Raw genomic sequence first — 25028 nt, 5'->3', positions numbered from 1 at the left:
TTTCATAATCTGAAAAGTGAAAACAATGAAAACTTGTTATTTTTTATCTATTTTTATTTTGGGAAATTATGGAAATATACGATTTTAATTTCCTATGCCAACTACAGTCCAAAAACACACTAAGTCCTAAATCTAGCATACCTAACTGACCTAGGGTGTTATTATTGATAATCTGAAGCATTCTGGAATGAACTAGGCACAAGTTCATCCCACTCTACCTATAAGTAATGGCTTTAGGCTGTGCTTGGTTTGACAGAAAATAAGAGAATCAGAAAGTTGAGGGAGCCACAGTTTGTTCATCCTTGTATCCCAAAAATGATACACTATTGTCACACCTCTAAATGAAGTTGAAATATGAAGAAGAAAGACTAATAAGAGCCACCACCATCGTCGTCATCACTATCATCATCACTGCTTGAAATATCCGGAAGGAAAATGCCAACACCATTGTCATCATCTGCAAAGAACTGTATCCGAGGACCCATATACTTCCTTAACTCAATCTCCTCATCTACCCGTTTCATATACTCCAGATCATCATGGTGGTACAACACAACTTGCAAGTCTCTAGATGGGTTCTCCTTGTACTCTCCTTGTTCTTCTGAATTCAGAATTTGTAAATAAGTGTGATTTATGATACCTGGGATCTCGTAGTTCTCACCAATTGTCACCTGAATAATTGTGACATGACTATCAGTGACAACATTTTCCACCACTCTTCTGCAAGCCTTGCTTATTTCCAAATGAAGAATGGAGAGGCTTGGTCTGCAATCTTGAAGGAATAGTGCTTGTTCTTTTTTATATGTTGGTGCAATGAATTCACTCTGCACAACAACACAAGAGAGTTGGTGTCATCAGATAAACATTATTGCCCTGTGGTATTGTAAAAGACCAACAATGTCTGTTAAAGCTTAAAATGCCATGCTACTTGTTTTATACAAGGAAGATGACAATCATGGCATCCACCATTTTTCTGTACATTCAATTTTTTTTTAATAAAAGTCGTTAGTTGAGTAGCATGGCTTCAAGCAACCCCCATTCGCTCACTGATAATGTTACATCCCCTTCAGGATGGGGAAACTACCCTGCCCACCTTATCCTACATTGGTTGAACATGTTCTTTGCCAGAAGTCCAAAACAATGTGGATATTGGATAGTCAATATGGTTAAATAATTTCATTCTTTGTTAAAAGTAGATCAGTTGATTTAAAGTTAAACAACTATTTGCATCTGAAACAGATATTGAGAAACCATACTCTTACCCAAATTGGTAGTTCTACTAAAATGTGGGTTCGCATTATTCTGCAATTCGCAATGTCTAAAGCTTCAAAGTCCTTCATTTCTGCCATAGACTGGGATGCAATTAATTGGGTATTGATCTTCATGTCCAGACTATTGGGGACCTCTATTGCATCAACTAATAGTGGAAGGACCTCTCTTTGACAGTTTTCCATTCTCATCTTTAGAAGTGTTGAATAGAAACTGTCCTCACACTCGGCAACAATGCTCAATGCTTCCTCCTTATCTTTTCTGAGTTCTTCAAAGAAATTTCTTTGAATAGCTTCTATATTTGACTCCTCTTCTATGGACAACATACGAACCCAACCTGATTTAAGGCTGATGTGGTATGAATTGCTTGAGACGTTGATTACTCGACCACTTTTCAGTTGTTCGCACAACCAAAAGTTACCACTGAATATACTAAAGTGCAAAGTCTCACCAACTTCAGCAGCAGGGTATTCATGCACCGGCAACATGGTTGTGGAGCCATCATCCAGGGATAGAACTATATTTCCTTCCCTCTGAAGTGGGGCATCCGTTTCACCAGAAGCATTTCTTTTCATATCATGAAGTGATATCATCAAATTTTTAATATCTTCATAGGAATCATGGGAAAGGAAGGCAATTATGACCCATGCATATGGAACAGTTGATTCTGGAAGCTCAAATGTGAGCTTATGGTTGGAAGTTTGATTCATCTTCTTGAAATTCTTAAAAATCTCATGCTTGTTGATAACTGACTTGGTTGCAAAATGCATAGCAGGTGCATATATGTAATTCTACATTAAAAAAAAGTAACATATAAATGGTCCAAAATTTTAAGTCGAGTTATTTCAGACATTTCTATAATTAGTAACCTGTCAAGAACATGTATCTACTTATCTACTTATAAAAGTCAATTCATGACAATGAACACCTATTATCAATAGAGGAGGTTCTTTTTTCCTTCCATAACACAAATACAAACACATACACAAACAGTTTGGCCTAGTGGTTATGTACACCTAGCTGCTAAGTGAAAAACATAAATTATCAAATATTGATACAAAATGAAATGTAGAGAAAGGCATACTTTAACATATACTGTAACCTTCAATACCATGTATCCAATCTTCAAAAATATCTGGGTTTTATCATCATAAAAGTCAAAAGCATCCAAATTTAACTCCCTTGCCAAATTCATACTTGTAGAGTTGTGTCCTGAAAAGGATGTCATAGCTGATATGCTTTCCTAGGAGCAGGGATGATCAGTTATAGGCCTGGAAGCCCAACCTAGACCATGATCACCCGTACCTAGGTGCAGCAATTTAACAGACCACCCTATGCTACAAGAAATGATGTATTCTAGTTGGAACAAGTATGAACATAGAAGCCTCTGTTTATCTTTATGGCAGTTTTAACATCTTATATATCAGGCTTCTATGATTTTCTTTCTGAACTTACAATTGTTCCAAACTGACAACTCCAGTTTAGACTATCAAATTCTAAGACAAAAGATTTAGTGTTGAGTTTAACATTGATCCCTAAAGTTTAAGACCCATAGCTCTGAGCCTCCAATACCAATTGACACCGGATAGGCATGCAAAGGATAAAATTGAGTTCTATTGATCAAAGTCGGATAATTGCATGACCAGGATGGAGTTTTGGGGTTTTTATAGCATATATAAGTAATAAGAATTATTGAAAGAGAATGAGGTGAGAGAGAGAGAGAGAGATTAAAAGAACAGTACAAAAGAATCATGAAGAACAATAGAAGAGGATGGGAGAGAGAGAGAGAGAGAAATGATACTTGGAGCAAACTCACACAAGAACATTTTACTTTTACATTACTTTATTTTAATCCAACTTCTTTCCTTATTTATAGACCCCAAAACTTTTTCTTATTTGTAAGAGAAGTTGAAGTTACCAGGAAGGTACCATAGGAAAGTCCTAATTAAAGTAAAACTTCCAAAGACTTGGTTCTTATAGCCAATTGATACCCTAACAATAAAATGCCAAAGCTCTGCCAAATCACATCAAGATTACAGGGTTGTGGTCCCTTGGTTAGGTACCTAACCCAGATACATGTACAAGGGTGCTATATTGTGTCAGGTATCTCGATTTTTAGTGTAAATTTCATATCTGATACCATATCCAGAAGTGCCCTTGCTGTATCCAGGTTACATAATTAGTTACTAAAAACAATATGTAGTATCACCAAAATCAAGTCAAACCAACAATTTTTGGCCCATAAAAATCAATCCATGAAAAAATATCTTTACAGCTTAAAATTTATAAAAACTAACAACTTTCTAATATGAGTTCTTAAATTGATCGAAACCAATTCCTATGACAACAAAGGCTGAAAATTGACTTAAATTGATTGAAACCAATTCCTATGACAACAAAGGCTGAAAATTGACTTAAATTGATTGAAACCAATTCCTATGACAACAAAGGCTGAAAGTTGACCAGGCATAGAAAAGAAAAATAAAACTATAGAACTGAAAACAAATGAGAGCAACAGGGAGAACAGTAAAATTTTCAAGCTAGTAGGAAACTAGGGTCTAGTTAACTGTCCTCAGTTGTTTGGCCTTCATTAGGGGGTTTGATAGACTTGTCAGTGCTATCATGGATTTTGTTTATCTTAAGTAAGAAGAAATGGATTCTATTAGGTCTCTTGATTTCAATTATGGAACTACTAGAATTCTACAAGCACCAAAACTTCTGAATGTAAAAGTGTTATAACTTATAGATAAATAAATATTTCAAATAACTTTTCTGATCAAATTTAGTGCAGTAAGATTTTCTGCAGATCTTGAATGCAATCAACATGGAGTAAGAAGAGGAACTAAAACTTGAAAGGAAAAAGAACTTACCTGCAGTTTCTGCAGCCACTCATCTCCATGATAACGGAAACCCCAGTATGTAATGAAGATATGAATTTCCTTCAGTGTCCTGACCAACTCCAAGCCTTGTATGTAATTCAAGTTCACACAGCCCACTGTATCAATCTTTTCAAGATGCCGGAGCATATCAATGGACTGTATCACTGATAGCTCTGGGCATTGCCTCAGTTTGAGGTTTCTTAACCACATTGTTGCTCTAGGAATATAAACAATCCTAAGTTGAAGGCAACTCACTATTTCTAGAACCCTGAGCTTTGGTAAGATTGTGACTTCAATTAAACTGTTGCAGGAGACTATGGAAAGGGATACAATATTGGGCAGTGCATATTCAGGAAATTTTATCAATGACATCTGAAGTCCCTGAAGTTTCATATTTGTCAAAGACAAAAGATAATTTGGTATCATAGAAAAACAATAGTCTAAGATGACACAAGCACCAAGTACGAGCTTATTGAGCAATGAAAGGTTCAGAAAGCTTTCATGTGACACATGGAGATTAGAGTTTCCTTCTAGTTCAAGTTTTAGCAATCTTGAAAGATGATTGATGCTAGATGGTAATTTTGTCAGGCTCCTGCAGTTCCTTATACATAATGTTTCTAGATTGCATAGTTCTCCGATCTCCTCAGGTAGCTCTACCAACCCACATGCAGATATATTCAGATTTTTCAGCCTTGTAAGTTTCCCAATGGCATAAACCAAACCTTTAAGATTATAACAACCGTCAAAGCAAATATCAGTTAGTGCAAAAAGATCACCTAAAGAATAGGGTAGTTCCATTAGATGAGGGCCTTGTAAGTACAGAACAGTCAATGATGAGAGTTGACCACAACTATCTGGCAGCTTGGTGAAGCCATTGACTTGAAGCTTAAGTTCCTCCAGATCTTTCATTTCAGAAATATCAGAGAGTTGATCAATAGCTTCTGCATCTTTTGAGGATGCCGTAAGTTGCAGATGGAGATGACTACATCCAGAAAGATCCAAGTGTTTGAGTTGTGTTAAGTTTGCAAATGAGTATGGAAGTGTAATCAATTTCTGACAGCCATCCAGAAAGAGGTAGTTCAGATTAACAAGTTCCCCTATAGATTCAGGAAGCCTTTGTATCTCTGAACAACCAGACAGAATCAGCATCTTCAAATTCTTAAGGTTTCCAATGTTTGGGGGAAGAAACTCCAAGGCGCTGCACCTTGACATTTCAAGACAGTATAGTGATTGACAGTTGCAGATCTCATCAGGAAGAGAAGTAATTGATTTGCAGTCTGTGAGGAAAACTGTTTGTAGGTTCATTAAACTCCCAATAGTTGCTGGAAGTGATCCAAGATTAGGGCATCCTTCAAGATAGAGGTGCCTTAACTGCAATGGGAGCTGCAACCATTAAGGTCAAATTAACCCCTTCTCATAACATGAAAAAAAGGAGAAAAGATAAGAAAACTCAGAACAATTGTCACATGTCAGGAAATGAACTCAAACAAGTCATTTAAAAATAAGTGTTATGAGAAGTAACCTTGGATGGTTCACTTGTATCCCACAAAGAGGACAGTCTCGACCCATCTAATTTAAGAACCCGCAGGCTGCTAATGGGAAATTCTAAGGGAAGACAGTGATATGGAAAGGATTGCCACTGGAGCCAAAGAATTCTTTCAGGTAACATTCTTATATCTCCACTAATGCAATCGTTTTCCAGCAACAGCAATTTCAGTTTATCCATTTTGTTGAAACACTCAGCCGGCCATGCATTGACAAAGTTATTCACATACTTGTTTGATGTCATGGTAAATTTATAGACATCATTGAAATTTGGCAAAGATGAAAGTTCTGTTTTCTCTGCTACCAAATTCAAGTACTCAATGTCTGTGAAACCCTGCATCCACCAGCATTTCTATAAATCTCAGAAATTCATCCTCGCCAAAAATAAACACAAAATACATAGGGAAAATGAAAAGATGAAAGAAATAAATAAATAGCTAGATCTGAGAAATCCTGAAGCGTACATAAATATGCTGCAATGCCTTATGAACATCTGTAGGCTTCCAACAATGCTTTATATGTTGTCTGTCCCTTTTGTTCTCTTCATCAACAACTTTTAGAATAAATACCTTCATCAGTGAATTCATTGAAATGATTCCACCATCAAATATGATGGCGTCTTTTAGTATGAGATCTTTGAGCACATCTGCACCGGAAATTCCACAGGCATCCCAGAAGCTGGTAGCAAAGTGAGAACGCTCATTCATGAAGAAACAGGCAATATCAACAAGCATATCCTTCTCAACCTGGTTAAGGGTCTCAAAAAACAACATGAATCTCCTTGTAATCTCTTCTGGTAGCCTGTTAGATACTTTTTCTAAAGTATTCTTCCAATAATGTTTACTATTAATACCTGACAATGATCTACCGATCACTTCCAGTGACAGAGGTATTCCATCACAAATATCTAAATATTGTTCAACCAGGACATCAAGCTCTGGATGAATCAATTCTGGTTTCTTCATTGCATGCATAAGCAGAAGCTTCCTGCTATTGCATCTGTCTAACTTATTTATTCTATAGAGCCAGATATTTGGAAAATCTATCAATAATGTACAGTTTGTGGTAGTAATTAAAATAACACTTTGAGGACTTAGAACCTCCTGCACCATTAATGCTTGCAGTTGTACCACATCATCTACATCATCTAGAACTATGAGAACCTCAGCCCCTTGAAGACGTTTTTTAAGAAGTTTAACTCCATAGCGGATATCATGAATGTCAACATCAAGCAAAACAAGTTCTTTTAGAAGCATTTGCTGTATGCTTGGAAGCCCAATGCTCCTTGCTTTCTGTTTAATACCATCAATAAAACATGCAGAAGTAAATGATGATTGGAACATGTTGAAATACTGTTTGGCAACTGTAGTTTTTCCGATCCCAGTCATCCCAATAATTCCAACAATGGAAGGAGTAGCATTCAGAGACTTGGCATTTTTTACCAAAATATCTAATTCATGGACCCTTTCATCAACAACAACAGGAAACTTTGGAGTCTCTAAGTCCACATTCTTTACTTTTCTGATAATATCTTTGACCACAGATTTCAAAAGCTTCTCTTTCCTAGTCAGTCACACCAACAGAAGCATCAGCAGTAGGTTTCACAATAATATGAAGAAATTATAACCAGAATATCCAAGTTAATCATACTAAAGTTGAAAAAATTTCCAGGGTAATAATCCAAACCAAATGAAGATATTAGCAAAGAAACTAGATGCAGACTATGTCAAATGACAACAAACAAACTGCACATGCAACAAAAGAAACGTATAAGATTTCAAAGTGTTATGGAATTTGTTTTATACAACTTCCAAGAAGAACTAAATAGAACTTTCCTAAGCCAAAACGGAAAACATGATTATGTATCAAAGTCATAAGAGTAGATAATGACCCAAATTAGAACAACCTAGTAGATTGTTTAAAAATTTCATAAAACCACATAACAATCATGAATCAACTACATACCATATCCTAGTTCAGTGATAAATTGAAGAACACAGCAAAATGGATAAGAGAAGAGACTAACCCTTCAAAATCACTCAACCTTGGGCCCAAAACATTGGCAACTTCCTTCAGAGCCTCCTCCCATTTCCTGATCAACTCTGAACTGAATTCTTTCCCTTTCTTATGCATCTGGAAAGCCTTGCTAAAAGGTCCATGCCTAATGTCCCTTAAATCATCTGGTTCAACACCGTAAAACACAGGAAGCAATACTGCACTGTTTCCCTCTTCCTTGACCTTATTCAGCATAAGCCTCAGCTCCTCCAAACACCATGCAGACTCTGCAAAGCCTTTGCTCAGTATAACCAGAAACACAGTGCAAGAGTTTATTGCTTCGACTATCACCGCACTGAGATTCTCTCCCTTGAGAATCCCCTCTGTGTCCAAGAAGCTCTTGACGCCCAACCTTTTCAAACTTTCATGGATTTTTCTTGCATAAATTTTCCCATCTGATCCCCTGTGGCTAATGAAGACATCGTACAAAACAACCCTCCCACGAATTTCCTCCGGAAGTAAGAGTTCATTAGGCAACCCAGAACGTGAACTCGAACCCACGGATTCAAGAACATTGGAATCACTTCTAACCAAAACCCAGTTCTTAATTCGTGACAACATTGAAGAAGCAACAACAGAAAAGACGAGGGGGAAGTGGAACAACTGAATTTCAGAAATTCCAACTACTATTACACACTTCTCTTAATTAGGAAAGAAAAGAAAAAGAAGACGTTCAAATTCTGACTGTCGATTCGATGCTAACTCAATTGCAGCTACTTACAAGATTAGGATCCTGAGAGTTAAAAAGCCTGGATACAGAGATTAAAAACATGAGAAATCCAAAAGCAAAACTAAACTCAATGTTCTGCAATTAAAAAAATATTCATAGCTCAGAAAAGTCCGGAAGGATTTCTTGCTATAAGATAACTTGGGTTGACATTTGAAACAGGTTTCTTGGTCAACTTTCATGGCTGGCAGAAGAAGAGGAAGGTTCATGCTAAAAGTCAAAATCAGAAAGATTATCATCTTACTAGATATTAGAAACTGACACTGACCCACCTCGTTGGAAAGCCACTCCATTAATTAATTACGACTTTCTTTTCTGTTTTGAAATCCGATTTATCCAAAACGAATTCGCCCCAATCATCCCACTGATAGTGATCCGGAATTAGGGTGATCATGGCTCATGGGCCAGGTTGACCGTACTTTCAACCTGTGAACCAGAACCGACCCAATTGATTAAGGGGCCATTGGGTTCATTGGCCCAACCCGACCCATTGACAGCCTTAATCATTTATCGATAAGGTCATACCCGGACTTGCCCCAGTGCCCCCCCCAAAACTTGGGCAGGCTGAGGCTGGGGTTGGATTTTTTTAAGGCTATGTTTGGTTTGAAGGAAAAAGGAGGGAAAGACTTATCCACACAAATTCTGCTCACGCCTACCCACATAACATTACAGCTACACATGGAGAACATTTCATCCTCCTACATAGTATTATGTAGGGGGAGATGTTCCCAATTCACGGGATAATGTGTTGTGGGTAGACGTAGGCAGAATTCTCGTGGGCAAGTGATCCGGAGTCTATTAATGTAGTGTAAATAATTGAAAGGGGTATTCACTTTCATCCCATCCTAAATTCCTATTTAAGACATTCGACGGATAATTAGGATATGCTCTTCACACATGGCGCCTCACATATATCTTACTATGCATTAGAAACATCTCCCATGAATAATAATATATAAGTATGAAAAATGTTTTTAATACATAGTGGGATATGCCTATGACATCGGTGTGAGGCACCTTATGTGAGAAGCAAATTCGGTCTCATTCCCCGAAGACCTGAACCCAACCCTACAACGTCGGGTATCGGGTCAAGGCAAAATAATCGTTCAACTCAACCAAATTTCATTGGGTACAGCCAGTCAAAGAAAACGTCCACACTGTGCTGACATTTATTAGACAGAAAACCCAGATCTGATACAAGCACAATGTGTACAATGGGTTGACCGTAAACTAAACTGTCTGTACATTGAATGGGATTATGGGAAGACGCGGTATGCCTCTTGTTTTTCAACGATGGAATGCAATCGAATAGCCACAAAGGAACACGATTTCACACCGCAACAAACAGTGCAAAAACTCTAAATGGATTTTACTTGCATGAATATTCACATCTCATCCTCCTGTCTTATGAACAAACTAGCGGGGACTCGTGCATGTTACGGGAAGATATGAAAGATTGAATAATTTTATGGGTTTAGAAGATGAGGGCAACTTTTTGCCCCGAATATTAATAAAAAAAATAAAATAATTAAAATAAGATAGGATTTTTGAAGAAAATATCAAGAAAGGGCAGTGGATACAGAACTTCTATGAGTCCTTGGAGATGAAGACTTAGACACGGCCGCTGGTTTGCTTTCTGGGACGTGAAGAGCATTTCCGGTTACTATACTTTAGAGGAGGGTTTTCGTCCGATCGTCTTTGAATCCAGGGGAGGAATTAGTGGAGTTTGGATGCAAACTTTAGAGACTACCAAGCTCCATACACCGAAACTTACCTATGAATTCTCATATTTTCCGTGGCCTTCTACCGTAAAAGAAGAGTTTCCCAACAGCAATAAGATCATGGAGTATCTTGATTTGTATGCTCGGGAGTTCGACCTTCTTCGCCATATCAAGTTCAATTCCAAAATCATCGGCATTGACTACAAGGGAGCTTCTAACGATGAGATTCTAGCATGGAGGAAGATGATGAACAGTGTCCGCCCTTTTTTGATATTTTTTCCAAAAAGACTATCTTATTTTGGTTATTTTATAAAAATGTTATTTTCAATTGATATTTTGGGAAAAAAGTTGCACTTAATGATAAAATTTTGTTATTAATTAATTAAAAATATTCAGTTATTGTTAATATTGAAATTTTAATAATTATATTTTTATTTAATGTTGATTTATAAAAAATAATTATTGTTAATTTAATAGGAATAAATATTTTTTAATAAATTTAATCTTATTAATTATTATGGTAATTTTAATAACTATTATTATTTTCGTTATTTTTAAATGAAATTTTGATTTACTTTAATTAAATAAAAATAATTACAAAAGCTAACATTCAATTTTATTAATTTCACTAATAATGAATAATTATATAGGAATGGCAACGGGGCGGGTTCGAGGCAGGTCACCTCCTCCTTATTCCCATCCCATAGTCAAGACAATCTAACCCATCCTCACCCCATTCCCGCTGTCCAGAGGGTTCAAGGCAAGGCACTCATTCCTCGTTTGGGACGGGGAATCCTCAAGTTTCTTTGCCTCATCCCCAGTGTTGGGTGGGTTCAAGGCAAGGCACCCATTCCCCGTTTGGGACGGGGAATCCTCGAATTTCTTTGCCTCATCCCCGGTGTTGGGTGGGTTCAAGGCAAGGCATCCACTCCCCATTAGGGGCAAGGAATCCTCAAAATTCCCTACCTTGTCCCTAGTATCAAGCGGATTTAGGGAAAGGCACCCACTCCCTGTCAGGGATGGGGAATCCTCGAATTCCCCCCCCCCACCCCCTCGTCCCTAGTCTCGAATAGGTTCACAACAAGACACCCGCTCCCTGTCAGGGACGAGGAGTCCTCGAATTTCCCCGCCTCATCTCCAATGTCGGGTGGGTTCAGGGCAAGGCACCCACTCCCCATCAGGGATAGGGAATTCTTGAATTTTCTCCGCATCGTCCTCAGTGTTGGGCAGGTTTAGGGCAAGGCACCCCACTCTCCGTTTGGGATGGGGAATCCCTCGAATTTCCCTACCTCATCCCCAACGTCGGGCGGGTTCAGGGCAAGGTACCCACTCCTCATCAGGGGTGGGGTATCCTTGAATTCCCCCCTCCCCATCCCTGTTCTTGGGCGGGTTCACAGTAAGGAACCCACTCCCCATAAGGGACAGGGAATCCTCAAATTTCCTTACCTTATCCCCAATGTAGGGTGGGTTCATGGCAAGGCACTCACTCCCCATCAGGGACAAGGAATCATCAAAATTTCCCTGCCCCATTGTTAGGCAAGTTTAGGGCAAAGCACCCACTCCTCGTCAAGGATGGGAAATCCTCGTAATTTCCCTGCCCCCCGTCCTAGTGTTGGGTGGGTTTGCGGCAAGGCACCCACTCTTCGTCACTCCATCAAGGATGGGGAACCCAATATTCAATTTGATGACAAAAATGATCAAATGGATATACTGAGTATCAACCAAATAGAAAATTTCCAAAAGTATACTAAATTATCTTTAATTGTCAAAAATGTAATTTTATGAAAATTTATTACATATGTGTAATTTTGAAAAGTTATTGAAATTTATTTTCAAATTGTTATTAAATAACTTATTTTCTTCTTTAAATGGTTTACTTACAAAAGTACACTAATTTATCTTATAGTTGACAATATAAACTAATCAATAACTTTGTTTTCCAATATTATATTAATTTATCTTCATAAATTTTGTAATTTGGTTCAAATTACAATTTTCCCTTTCACATACTCTTTTAGCTTTAATAATTTACAATGAAAATTACACAAATTTTCAATAATTTTTCAAAATCTATCAGATGTAATAAAATTTCCTAAAAATTTCAAAATATTCCAATAACTTTCAAAATTTTTCTAGAAGTACAACAATATATCTTTTATTTTCCAACATAAATTAATTAATAATTTCATTTACAATATTATAATATTTTATTTCCCCATCTGCATTCGGTTATTAACTATAATAATAGCAATAACTAAAATTTTATACTTTTTGATAGTTGTTAAATATAATTCTCAATTTTATAGAAATTAGTTAAAGAGATTTCAATTTCTATAAAATGTTGTTAATTAATATGAGTATAACAGTATTTACCCAAAGTACATTAAAATTTCATGATAAATTAATTAATAACAATATTTATTATTTTTTGAAATTTACTAACAATATTTATTAATTTTTGGTAAGCAGTATTTAATACTCATTGAATGGGTTGTATTAAATATTAATCATATTTAACTATTTATTAATTAAATAAGAGATGTAGATTGGGGGGGGGGGATTTTATGAATTGATTGGGGAGTGGAGTAACATGATACATTCCTAATGGCTTAGAGGAGATATCTTAGGAGAGAGATGCTATGAATATTTTTAGGTAGTTGGGTTGGGAATAGAGAGGGAGAGTTTGGTGCTTCTTAAGAGTGGTGGAAATGGGAGTGGAGAGAGAGTCAAGGAGAATGGAGGGTGGGGGTAATGGAGCAAGGAAAGGCATGGTAACGTGGACTGTCTTGCTATATATATAGACTAATGGGGACCTATGCGATGCACAGGAAAATCTGACTATTATGTAATTCATAGATTAATAATCAAAATTTGTTGTTAATTAGCTAAAAGTATTCAAAGTTATTGTTAGTATTTAAAATTTTAATAATTGTAGTTTTCATTTAATGTTGATTTACAGAAAATAATTATTGTTAATTTAATATGAACAAATATTTTTAATAAATTTAATTTTATTAATAATTATTATTTTCATTATTTTTAAATGAAAATTTAATTGACTTTAAATAAATAAAAATAATTACAAAAGCTAACATTTTTATTAATTTCACTAATAATTAACAATTATATAGGAATGACAACAGAGCGGGGCACTCCATCCCTATCCCTGCCCTGTAGTTAAGACACTCTACCCCATCCCCTAACCCGTCCCCAGTGTTAGGTGAGTTTAGGGCAAGACACCCACTCCCCCTTAGGGACGAGGAATCATTGAATTTTCCCCGCCCCGTCCCTAGTATTGGATGGGTTTAGGGCAAGGCATCCACTCCCCGTCAACCCAATACTCAATTTGATGACAAAAATGATTAAAAAGATATATTGAGTATCAACCAAATGGTAAAATTCTAAATGTACACTAATTTGTCTTTAATTTTCAAAAATGTAATTTTATGAAAGTTTTGGAAAATTTGTTACATTTGTATAATTTTGAAAATTTATTTAAATTTATTTTTAAATTGTTATTAAATAATTTATTTTCTTTTTAAATGATTTACTTACAAAATTACACTAATTTATCTTATACTTTTTAATATAAACTAATCGGTAATTTCCTTTTTCCATTATTATACTAATTTATCTTAATAGTTTGTGTAATTATTGGTTCAAATTATAGTTTTCCCTTTCCCATACTCATTTATCTTTAATATTTTTCAATAATTTACAATAAAAATTACATAATTTTTCAATAGTTTTTCAAAACCTATCAAATGTAATAAATTTTCCTAAAATTTCCAAAATATTCCAATAAATTTTAATAATTATTTAATACATTTTAAATAAGCTTTTAAAAATTTTATATCTTTTAATTTCCAAAATACTATTTTATGAAAATATAGTTTTATGAAAAATTTATTACATTTGTGTAATTATGGAGATTTATTGAAAATTATTTTAAATTGTTATTAAATATTTATTTTTATTAGGTAGTTTACTAACAAAATTACACTAATTTATATTTTATTTTCCAATATAAATTAGTTATTAATTTTATTTTCCAGCATTATAGTATTTTATTCCCCCATCTACATTTGGTTATTAACTATAATAGTAGAAATAACTAAAATTTTATACTTTTTGATAATTGTTAAATATAATTCTCAATTTTATAGAGATTAGTTAAAGAGTTTTCAATATTTACAAAATGTTGTTAATTAACATGAATATAACACTATTTACCCATAATACTTTAAAAAGTCATTATGAATTTGTTAGTAACAATATTTGTTAATTTTTGGTAATTTACTAATCATATTTATTAACTTTTGGTAATAACACTATTTAATACTCATTGAATATGGGTTGGATAAAATATTAACTATAATACTATTTATTAATTAATTTGAATATTTTAAATGAAATAGAGTGGATATAAATTAGGGGGGTGGAGAGATTTTAGGAATTGATTGGGGAGTGGGGTAACATGATAAGTTCCTAATGGGTGGGATGAGGTGCCTTAGGTGAGAGTAAATTTCTTAAACTACCCTTATGGTTTAGCTAATTGACTAAATGTACCCTTATTGTTTGAAAATTGATTAATGCCACCCCTACTGTTTTTGACAATTGACTAACACTATCCTTATCATTAACCTCCATCAAAACCCATGCAAAATGCCTAAACTACCCTTTTATTGTCCAAAATATTCGGTTTTGCAATGGTTCAAGAGCCCTGCGGCTTAAAAAATGCATAGCTCAAAGATGACCCTATAACTCCCATCGCTGGGGTGGAGTTACAAGGCAATGCCGCGGCTGTCACCTAGAGGAAGAAGAGAGAGAGAAAGAGAGATCGGATTGAGGAAGAAGAGAGAAGAAAGAGAGATCAGAGTTCAAAGGGGATTATCGCCGTCGTCACCCAAAGGAAGAAGGAAGAAGAAAAAGAGATGGGAGTTTAGAGGGGGTTGCCGCCACCGCCACCCAGAGGAAGAAGAGAGAGAGAGATCGGACTTCAGAGGGGTTGCTGCCATCGTCGCCTAGAGGAAGAGGAGAGAGAGGAAGAGAGATCAGACTTTAGAGGGGTTGCCATCATCGTTGCCCAGAGAGAGAGAGAGATAAAGACTTCTTCTTTCTATTTTCCTCTCATTAAAACCCACAAGTAAACCTTAAAAATCTATCTGTCTCCTCTTTTTTCTAGATTTTGCAGAGATAATTCCCTTCTCTCTGGATTTTGCAGAGAGAAAGATAGAACTGAACGTTATTCGTTGAATCTTCAATTTCAAAAACCCAAAATTCCTCCAACATCCCTGTAGTATATAAATCCAAATTGAATGGTATTCCTTAATGTAAACGTATTTGTTCTGTTCGTGTTGTTCCTATTAAAGCTTAAAGAAATCTTTTAGAACATCCCTATAGTTTTTTTTCCCTCCTCTTCAATGTATTTTCTTTTAGGTTCTTGACTGTGAAAAGATAGATAGTATTTTTTTTTTTTTTTGGTTCTGTTATAGAGTGCGGATATGGTATAGTTCTCTCTTGTAATATGGCATTGACGGAGATTGTGGGAGGAAGATAGATGGAAGAGAGAGAGAGAGGTGTAGAAGGAGGAAGGGTGTGCCGAGTAAGGAGGAATGGGATAAGGATAGCATTGGGTTTTAAAAAAATTTAAACTTTTGATGGAATATTAATAGATGTTAACGGTAAGAGTAGAGTTAGGTAAGAATATCATTAATCAATTTTCAAATAGTAAGGGTACACTTAGTCAATTAATTAAACTATAAGGGTAATTTAAAAAATCTACCCTTATAAGAATATTTTTAGATAATTAGGTTGAGACTATGGAGTGATGGAAAGAGAGAGGAAAGAGAGTAAGGAGGATAACGGAGGAAGGAAAGACATGCTGAATTGGACCTAATAGATAGATTGATGGTATAAAATAATCCAGCCACGAATCGATTTCCTCTGGAACTGGAAATAGGAGCTCATTAAGCAACCCAGAACGTGTAATCGAACCCATCGATTCAGAAACATTGGAATCACGTTTAACCAAACCCCAGTTCTTAATTTGTGAAATCATTTAATTTCCTGAAGCCATTGCAGCAGTTATGACTTTGGGGTCGTAGAGAGTAAGAAACCCAGATTCAATGTGAACACGATCCTCCCGAACTCTAAAAGTTTCTGCCTGCTGCGCATGAGACAAATTGAATTGTTCAAGCTTTCAAGCGATTTGTTATTGCAGGCGTTTACCGATGTGCAGTAACCAGTAAGTCGTAATCCAACTGGGGTGGGTCTCGACTCTCGAGTGTTGACCATTGAGACTTGGGAAAGTGCTATTCAGTTGCGGTAGTCTTTTGCCTCTAGCACGTTGGAAAAAGAGAGGAAGAAAATCATTTACGCAGATGAAGATGAACAATCGCTCATTGTGGCATTTTTACATATAATTTGTGTGCATATTATTTCTAAACGCCTCGTCAAATTGTTTATTGTCCCCCTCACGTGCACTGTGTCCTCTGTCTCTGCACAGGATTTTCTTTCTCGGTATTATCCAAGTAGGATCTTAACTCACTTCAGACGACTTCTTTGGCGTGTTCGGTGCAATGCATTGTTTTTTTTCTTGTTCAAAGGTGTTAGGGAGGGAGAGAGAGAGAGGGACAGAATGAAAGAGAAATACCAAAAGTCTTCCGTCCTTAAATTTCGTCCAGCCTACCCACCCACCATGAAAGGAAACAGAAAAATGAAAGTAAGACATAGGAAGCTTCAGCCATTCAATCGAAAACGAAAAAAGTTGATTAACAAAAGAGGATGAAGCATTCGTCTTTCTCTTCCACTTCTTACGGTTGTATGTTCAAACTCCGATAGAAACAGCAATGCCGAGAACTTCATTTATCTCCTGTTTCGGGCGAACTCTCTCCTCCTGCATCAAACCCGTCTCTCATTCTCCTCCGGAAGAACGTCTTGCCGAAGTCCCCGCCAACTTTGATGTGCTAGTCCTCCACTCTGGTTCGTTCCCTGCAATAAAATCAATCGCTTCAGGTCTTTGTTCGCATCTGGAAAGGGTAGGAATCTCTGTTGGATTCTCCGGCGACGCAGAGATTGTTCGTGCGGATGTTTTCATCGTAATTCTGTCAAAAGACTTCGCGGATTCAACGGACCGGCTAGAGGAATTAAAGAGAGTTCATGAGAGCAAAGCGGATTTGATTCCAGTATTCCTTGACGTCAGGCCGTCCGAGGTTCGGAGGACCGGCAAAGGTGCATTCTGTGATGCGTTTAAAAGGATTAAAAATGACCCTGGGTTTGAAGGTTGGAGAGTTTCCTTTGAGAAGACGGCTCTGATATCTGGCTGGAAATTGAGCGACTATGGAGGGTCAGTTGGCTTTGTCATTTTGAGACTTGAGACTACATTCACTGATTCTGCTTTAGGTTTCTCTATATTTTAGTCTCTGAGGTAACTAATCTGTTTTTCCTTTGCTTATGCTACTTTGTTTAACAGGAATTCGAGGAAACTCGTAAAAGTAGTGGTTGAGAATGTTATAAAAAAGGTGAGTTCTTCTTCGTTACAAGTTGCAAAGCATCCAGTTGGCCTTACTGAGAAGATTGAGAAACTGGAAAGATTGCTCGAAGTTGGAGATGAATCAAGCAAGGCCAAGGTGTTGGGAATAGTCGGTATGGGTGGCATTGGCAAGACCACCTTGGCGAAAGAGTTCTTTAACATGAAAAGGACCCAATTCAAAGCATCTTGCTTTGTTGAAGACGTAAAGGGTAAGATTGAGAAATCTGGACTTGAAAGAGTCCAGAGTCTTCTTCTCAACAATTTGCTTCAGATCGACCACCAGATACATAGCACTAATCGTGGTAAGTTTCTCCTTAAGACATGTCTTCCTCGATCTGAAGTGATTCTTGTTCTTGATAACATTGATGATTTGGACCACTTGGATTCTCTGTCTATTCCTGAACATGTTCATAGAAACAGCATAGTGTTGATCACAACCCGTGACAGGAGATTGCTAGAGTGTATCCCAGACTCCTTGATATATGATATGGAAGGGCTTGAAAAGAAATATGCAAGGGAGTTGTTTTGTTGGCATGCATTTCTAATGCCTCATCCTGCTCTTGGATTTGATATCTTGGTTGAGAAGTTTGTTACCTATTGTGATGGCTTGCCCCTTTCCTTAGAAACACTAGGGGGAAAGCTTTTTGGGGAAGAGCTAAACATGTGGGAGGAAACACTGAGAAGTGTCTCTCAGAGCTTACCTGGTGATATTGAAAGACAAATCAGAGTCAGCTATGATGCTCTTGATTGGTTTGAGCAGCAGATATTCCTGGACATTGCGTTGTTTTTTATTGGAGAAAATAAGGACATGGCTGTTAGGATCTGGAATGCATTAGATTGGTTTGGCACTGTTGGTGTTCAGTCATTGCAGCAAAAATGCCTCATTAAGTTGCAGGATGGGCGGTTTCAAATGCATGATCAGTTGAAAGAAATGGCTGCAAAGATAATTGATGAAAAAGATATAGACAATCCTGGGCGTCGCAGCCGGCTTTGGCGTCCAAATGATGTCATGAAAGTTCTCAGCAATGAATCGGTATCTAGTTTTCAACACTTAATTATTTTTTTGATGTTTTTTCTCTCGGTATATACATCGGAGATTTGAATCACCAACTAATTGGCCTGTAATAAAATCAGTGAGTTGGTAGGTCATATGCATGGTTTAAGGTTTCTTGGTGGCTTTGAATTTAATGCAGTTGGTTGGACCTTGAAGCATTCTGTGTCAATGTTGATATGCCTTCTGTATGTTGGTACTGTGATATATATAAGTAGTGATACTTTGATTTCTATGATACAGCTTGGTTCATGGATAGCTTTTCTCTTTGAAAAGTTTTTTTTGCAATTTTGATGTTATCTCGTTTTTTTTATGTTTTCTGCTACTCCCTTCCTGAGAAATATATATGTCCCAGATGCAAAGGGTTGGTGCTTACCATTTGTTGTTTTCCATGTTGAAGCTTTTCTGAGATGGGAATCAACACAATTGGATCTTGCTAAAAAAGTCCGATGCTTAGATTCTTTGAGTGTTTGGGAAAAAAATGTTCCAAATAGTCCAGAAAGAAAAGAAAGAGAAAATTCCAGAAGCATGATTAGGATAAAGAAATCAAGTTGAATTCTATTCTAGCAGATCAGCAATGTAGCACCTGCATAATGGTTTTCCTGGAATACCATACATGAATCCAATGTGTGGCAGATGTTGGAAAGATCCTTCTTCCACTCATCCAATCATGACCGAGAATCGTTCTTTAATCATATACCCTGATAATTGATTATTGAACAAATATTGAATTTTCTGCTACTGTTGAGTTACTTAAATGAAGTCAATCTATCTTTATCCTCCATATTGAACAATGATTAAATTTGTTGTTACTACTACAACTTATCTTTGACAAAGAAGAATATGCCATCTTGTATTTTGAATTTGAGCTAGGTCATGAAGTTGGCATGTTAGAGTCTGATTCTATTTCTGTTGTCTTATGGAGCTTTGTAGGGATCAGAAAATGTGGAGGGAATTACATTGACAACAAAACAAGTAGAAGATGAAAAACCACAAATCATAAGAAACTCATATGGAGGGCTTGGATCAGCTTGGTCTCTTCGTCCATTTGCTCCTATGAAGGAACTGCGTCTTCTAATTCTTGAAGATGCGTGTGTCAAAGGAGATTTCAGGCTCTTATCAAAAAAGATTCTATGGTTACGATGGAGACATTGTCCTAGTGGATCTTTTCCCTTGGGACTACCTGTTGAAAATCTACGTGTTTTAGACTTGTCAGGTGGCAAACTATCAAGCCTCTGGAGTGATAACAATCAGGTGAACATTTCTTTTCCTGGTATTAGTTGTCATGGGTGTTGACTTGTCAGAGTTCTTTCTTTGAAGTTTCTGTTGCCTGATTGCTCTGGCACAAATCATTTATCTTTAAAAGCTAAATTACCTCTAATTATTAGCTCTTCCTTTCAATTTTATAGATTCCAGTGCATCTAGAAGAACTACACCTGCAAGGTTGCGGATCACTTCAAAGACTCCCCAAATCAATTAAATTTTTAAATGGCCTGGAAAAATTGGTTCTGAGCCATTGTGGGAATCTTGTTGACCTTCCTGATGAGTTGTGTGAAATCTATGCATTGAAACATGTGGATCTTTCTCACTGTACCAGCTTGCATTCTTTGCCAAATCGTCTCGGAAACTGGAAGCAATTGCGGTATTTCAATCTATCTGGTTGTAAGAGCCTGGAATCTTTGCCCTTATGCTTTGGAGAATTGGAAAAGTTGGAGCACCTGGATATTGAATTTTGTTCAGCATTAACTCAACTTCCATTGTCATTTTGCAAGTTAGTGGAAATAAGACACCTTAATCTAAACTGCTGTACCAACTTGGAGATTGAAGCAGATGTCATATGTGGTTTCAATAAACTGGAGTTCCTCACTACCCTTGCTTGTAAAAGTTTCTACTTGCCTCGTAGAATTTCATGCCAAAGTTGTATTAGGACTCTTCATTTATGTTGTTTGCGGTTAACAGCACTTCCTGGTTATCTTGGAGATCTTGAGAGTTTGGAGGTCCTTATCTTATATGGAGGCCTTGAAGTAAAATCACTGGAACCTGTTGTGTTTACCAAGTTAAATCATTTGAAATATCTGAACATTATTCGATTTCCAGTTCTTGAGGAATTGGGAAATTCCCTGGGCCATCTTAAACAGCTTCATTCACTTCATATTTCACAAAGTGGAATACTCAAGTTACCTGAGGAAATTGGGAATTTGGAAGCTCTAAAGCATCTTAGAATTGATTTTTGTGAAAATCTGGACAGACTTCCCATGAGTATTAAAGAACTTTCGAGCCTATCCGTATGTGCATTCACTGGATGTTCTAGACTTCAGTTGGATCGTAGAGCATTCCCTGAAATATCAACTATAGAGACACTTCATCTTGGTAATTGCAAGGTTAGCGATGATTTCTTCCATTTCATTTGTTATGAAGGTGTATCCCTTAAAGAACTGAAGTTTGAGGATGTGCGGCTTCCCACTACAAAAGAAACTGGAAGAGGGCTAACTAAACTTGCATCATTATCTCTGTTATCCTGTTCAAATTTGAGTCAATTTGACACTTTTACAGGGCTATCATCAGTTAAAATTCAAGCATGCCAAAGTCTGAAGAGGGTTACAGTGCCTCTTGTTGTTACTACTTTACAAACATTAGATCTGGAAGAATGCAAGAACCTTGTTGAGATATGTTCCATTGAGAACTTAAAAAATCTGAAAAACTTAAATATTAGTGGCTGTTTTGACCTGCATTCTATTTCAGGCCTTGACAAATTGAATAAAGTGACAGATCTCCGTTTGGCATTGTCTGACTGGTATCTTTTTTGTGGTGATGGCTGGTTGGAGGTAAGATATTATTCAATTTCTCCTTTTTTTATCAGCCATTCAATTTCTCTTTCTTTTGCTTCTGTTGCAACTTGCAAGAAATGAAGCCTATAAGAGTAGAAGAAAAACAGTCCTAAGGAATGAAAGGACTGATTTAAAAGTTGTGAAAAGATATTAGATATCAACAGAAAAGAGAAAAGGAGAGGAGAGAAGAAGAAGTTGGTGGCAAATAGGGTTTAGAGAGAAGACTGCCGAATATTTCTCTCTTCCCTAATCCTTTTCATTAAAACATAATTTACAAGTTTTGATATTTACAGAGAGGCCCTTAATTGGGTGAATAACTTAATTAAGCATAACATAAAAAAGGCCCATTAACAACATAAACAAAAAGCATAAACAAATAAAAGCATCGTATGGGCCATTCAACCCATTCTCTCTACACTCCCCCTCAAGCTGAGAATAGATGTCAATCATGCTCAGCTTGCTAGTGTCATGTTGTAGTTTGGCCTTGGAGATTCCCTTGGTAAGAATGTCAACTAACTATTCTTCAGATGTATTGAATGGTAGACAAACTTCTCTAGAAGCCATTCTTTCTCTAATAAAATGCTTGTCAATTTCAATGTGTTTAGTCCTATCATATTCACTGGATTGTGAGCAATGTTGATGGTGGCCTGATTATCACATTATAGCATCAATGGCTTATCATACTCAACACCTAGTTCCTCCATCAAGGATCGAAACCAAAGTAACTTAGAAACTCCATGAGCCATAGTTCTATACTCGACCTTAGCTGAAGATCTGGCAACAATTTATTGTTTCTTGCTTCTCTAAGAAACAATATTACCTGCCACCATGTTACAATATCTAGAAGTTGACCTCCTATCGTTAATGTTTCCCGCCCAGTCAGCATCTATGTAAGCCTCCAGTTTCATATGACCATGCTTAGCAAAAAGAATTCCCTTCCCAAGAGTATTCTTCAAATAACATAAAATTCATTCTACTGCTACCATATGAGTGTCCCTGGGAGCATGCATGAACTGGCTAATGCAGCTGACAGCATATGCAATGTTAGGCCGAGTCATGCAAAGATATAACAATTTCCCTAGTAACCTTTGAAACACTCCCTTATCCTTCAACAACTCTCCATTTGAGGCAGAAAGTTTGTAACTCATATCAATAGGAGTATCCATTGGTTTTGCACCCATCTTGCCTGTTTCAGTGAGCAAGTCTAGCACATACTTTTGTTGAGAGATAAAAATTCTATCCTTAGACCGAACCACTTCTATGCCAAGGAAATACCTCAACTCCCCTAGATCTTTGATCTCAGACTCTATATGAAGGAAATATTTAAGATCATCAATCCTTGTCACATCAATACCAGTCACTACTATATCATCAACATAGACTATAAGATATACCACCAATGAATCTCTCCTCTTTTTTTTCTTTTGATCAATAATAATATGAATCTCTCTTCTTCACAAAGAGGTATGATCGGACTGAGTCTGTATGTAACCAAAGTTAACAAGGGCAGCCCTAAACCTTTCAAACCATGTCCTAGGTGACTGTTTAAGTCCATAGAGAGACTTCTTTAGCTTGCACACTTTTACCTCCATATCTGTGCCATGCATCCCTAGTGGGAGAAACATATAGACCTCATGTAATTCTCCATTCAAGAATGCATTTTCCACATCAAATTGATAGAGTGGCCAATCTGAATGAGCAGCCAAAGATATTTGCCACCGGTACCACTTGGAATTAAAGAGGGGATGAGGAGGTAATGGAGGAGGAATAGGAACATTGGAAGGAACATGAGATGATTGTTCCTCCCTTGACTCATTAAGAATAGAAGAAGGCACAAGAGGAGACTCAATAGGGATAGGAAGGGGGAGTGCAAACAACTGTGACAAGTTCTCCCCCTTTGAACAATGCTTCCCCAGAGAAGAATCATAGAAAGGAGTGGAATCATCAAAGGTAATATCCATTGAAACATAACGATTTCCGGTGTTTGGATCAAAACAACAATAACCCTTCTGTGTGGAGGCATAACCAAGGAATATGCACTTGTGGGCCTTTGGTTCAAACTTATCGTCTTTGGGCACTTGGGATGTGTACATAACAAGTACAACCAAAGACATGAAAGGGAATAGGAAAAAGGTCCTTACCCGGATGAAAGAGGCTAAAGGGAGACTTAAAACCCAACACTCTGGATGGCATACGGTTAATTAGGTAGGTTGCAGTGAGAACAATATCCCCCCAAATTTTTGTAGGGACATGTGAGGCAAACAGGATACTTTTTGCAACTTCAACTATGTGACGGTTCTTCCTCTCAGCAACTCCATTTTGTTCTGGAGTACGAACACATGAACTCTGGTGAATAACCCCAAAATTAGTGAGATAAGAGGCTAGGTTTTTCTCAAAGTATTCCTTTCCATTGTTAGATCTGAATATTTTGATTCTAGTGCCAAACATGGTAAGAGCAAATTCATGGAACTGTCTCACAAGTTTGGGAATTTCATCTCGGGATTTCATAAAAAATAACCAAGTATATCGTGTGAAATTGTCAATGAACAAGATAAAATATCTATAGCCTCCCATGGAGGGTAAATGGTATGGCCCCCACACATCAGAGTGCACAATATGGAATGAAGAAGATGATCTTTTATTACTCAAAGGATAACTGTTTCTACAATGTTTTAACAACTCACAGGACTCACAATGAAGACTGGACAAGTTAATTCCCTTAAACAGTTCTGGGAATAGATGACTCAAAGCAGAAAAAGATAAATGACCCAAATGAAAATGACATGACACGACTAAAGGACTCTGAAGAGATAGATTCAAAAGCAGCTTTCCCAGGTTGTCATTGGCTTTGTCTAGGAGTATCCAATGGGTATATTCCATTCACCTCATGGCCACTCCCAATCACTTTCTGAGACTTTAGGTCCTGAAAAACACAATAAGAAGGAAAGAATGTTACACCGCAGTTTAGGGACATGAAGAACATATAGAAGAGAAAGGGAGTCTATAGCCTTGATGGTTCCCTTGCCAAGAGATAGGAGCAAGTGAGCCATCAACTAGGGTAATCTTATCACGACCAGGAAGCAAATCATAAGAAATAAATAAAGTGGAAAGGTTGGTCATATGATCAGAAGCACCAGAATCAATAATCCAAGGAATCCTATGATTACCTGAGATAGTTGCATGATTGGCAGTAGCACGTATACCTGAATGTGCAAGTGCAGAAATAATTGAATTGCCTAGAGGGTTAGAGGAGGAGGCTGCACTCTCTAGGTGACTGATCATCCTTCCATACTTTTCATATTCTGCCTTCATAACTGCTAACTGTTCACTAGCAATCCTCTCATCAGTTACACACCTGTCATTATCTAGAACAATGGCTTTGTTGGAACTTCCTGTCTTCACATTATCAGCCTTCTTTT

At 36.9% G+C, this 25028-nt stretch overlaps 2 protein-coding genes across 3 annotated transcripts in view; one reads left to right on the top strand and one right to left on the bottom strand.

Moving 5' to 3' along the window:
• Positions 1 to 276: 276 nt before the first annotated feature.
• On the bottom strand, positions 277 to 8709 carry LOC104596327 (disease resistance protein RUN1-like). 2 transcript variants are annotated; one of them, XM_010257408.3, is made up of 6 exons: positions 7720 to 8704; positions 6158 to 7256; positions 5671 to 6027; positions 4140 to 5531; positions 1263 to 2060; positions 277 to 824 (listed from the first exon to the last, which is right to left on the bottom strand). In XM_010257408.3, exons 1-6 carry the CDS (start codon positions 8307 to 8309, stop codon positions 369 to 371), a joined length of 4692 nt encoding a protein of 1563 aa, XP_010255710.1. In that variant the 5' UTR covers positions 8310 to 8704; the 3' UTR covers positions 277 to 368. The 2 variants fall into 2 exon arrangements, with proteins under 2 accessions (XP_010255710.1, XP_010255713.1); XM_010257411.3 differs by lacking the exon at positions 1263 to 2060 and having other exon boundaries at positions 7720 to 8709.
• A 7332-nt stretch (positions 8710 to 16041) lies between these two features.
• Positions 16042 to 25028, top strand: part of LOC104596328 (uncharacterized) — a 28499-nt gene continuing 19512 nt past the window's right edge. Inside the window, exons 1-4 of the mRNA XM_010257412.3 lie at positions 16042 to 17544; positions 17671 to 18763; positions 19715 to 20035; positions 20191 to 21606. Of these exons, the coding sequence (XP_010255714.1) occupies positions 17048 to 17544; positions 17671 to 18763; positions 19715 to 20035; positions 20191 to 21606 (3327 nt within the window). The 5' untranslated portion in view covers positions 16042 to 17047. The remainder of the gene's footprint in view (positions 17545 to 17670; positions 18764 to 19714; positions 20036 to 20190; positions 21607 to 25028) is intronic.

This window comes from Nelumbo nucifera, chromosome 1, assembly GCF_055504915.1.
Source record: "Nelumbo nucifera cultivar China Antique chromosome 1, China Antique-T2T, whole genome shotgun sequence".
NCBI classification, from domain to species: domain Eukaryota; kingdom Viridiplantae; phylum Streptophyta; class Magnoliopsida; order Proteales; family Nelumbonaceae; genus Nelumbo; species Nelumbo nucifera.
The sequence above is the reverse complement of the archived record's forward strand: the minus strand, read 5'-3'. Positions and strand labels throughout refer to the sequence as shown.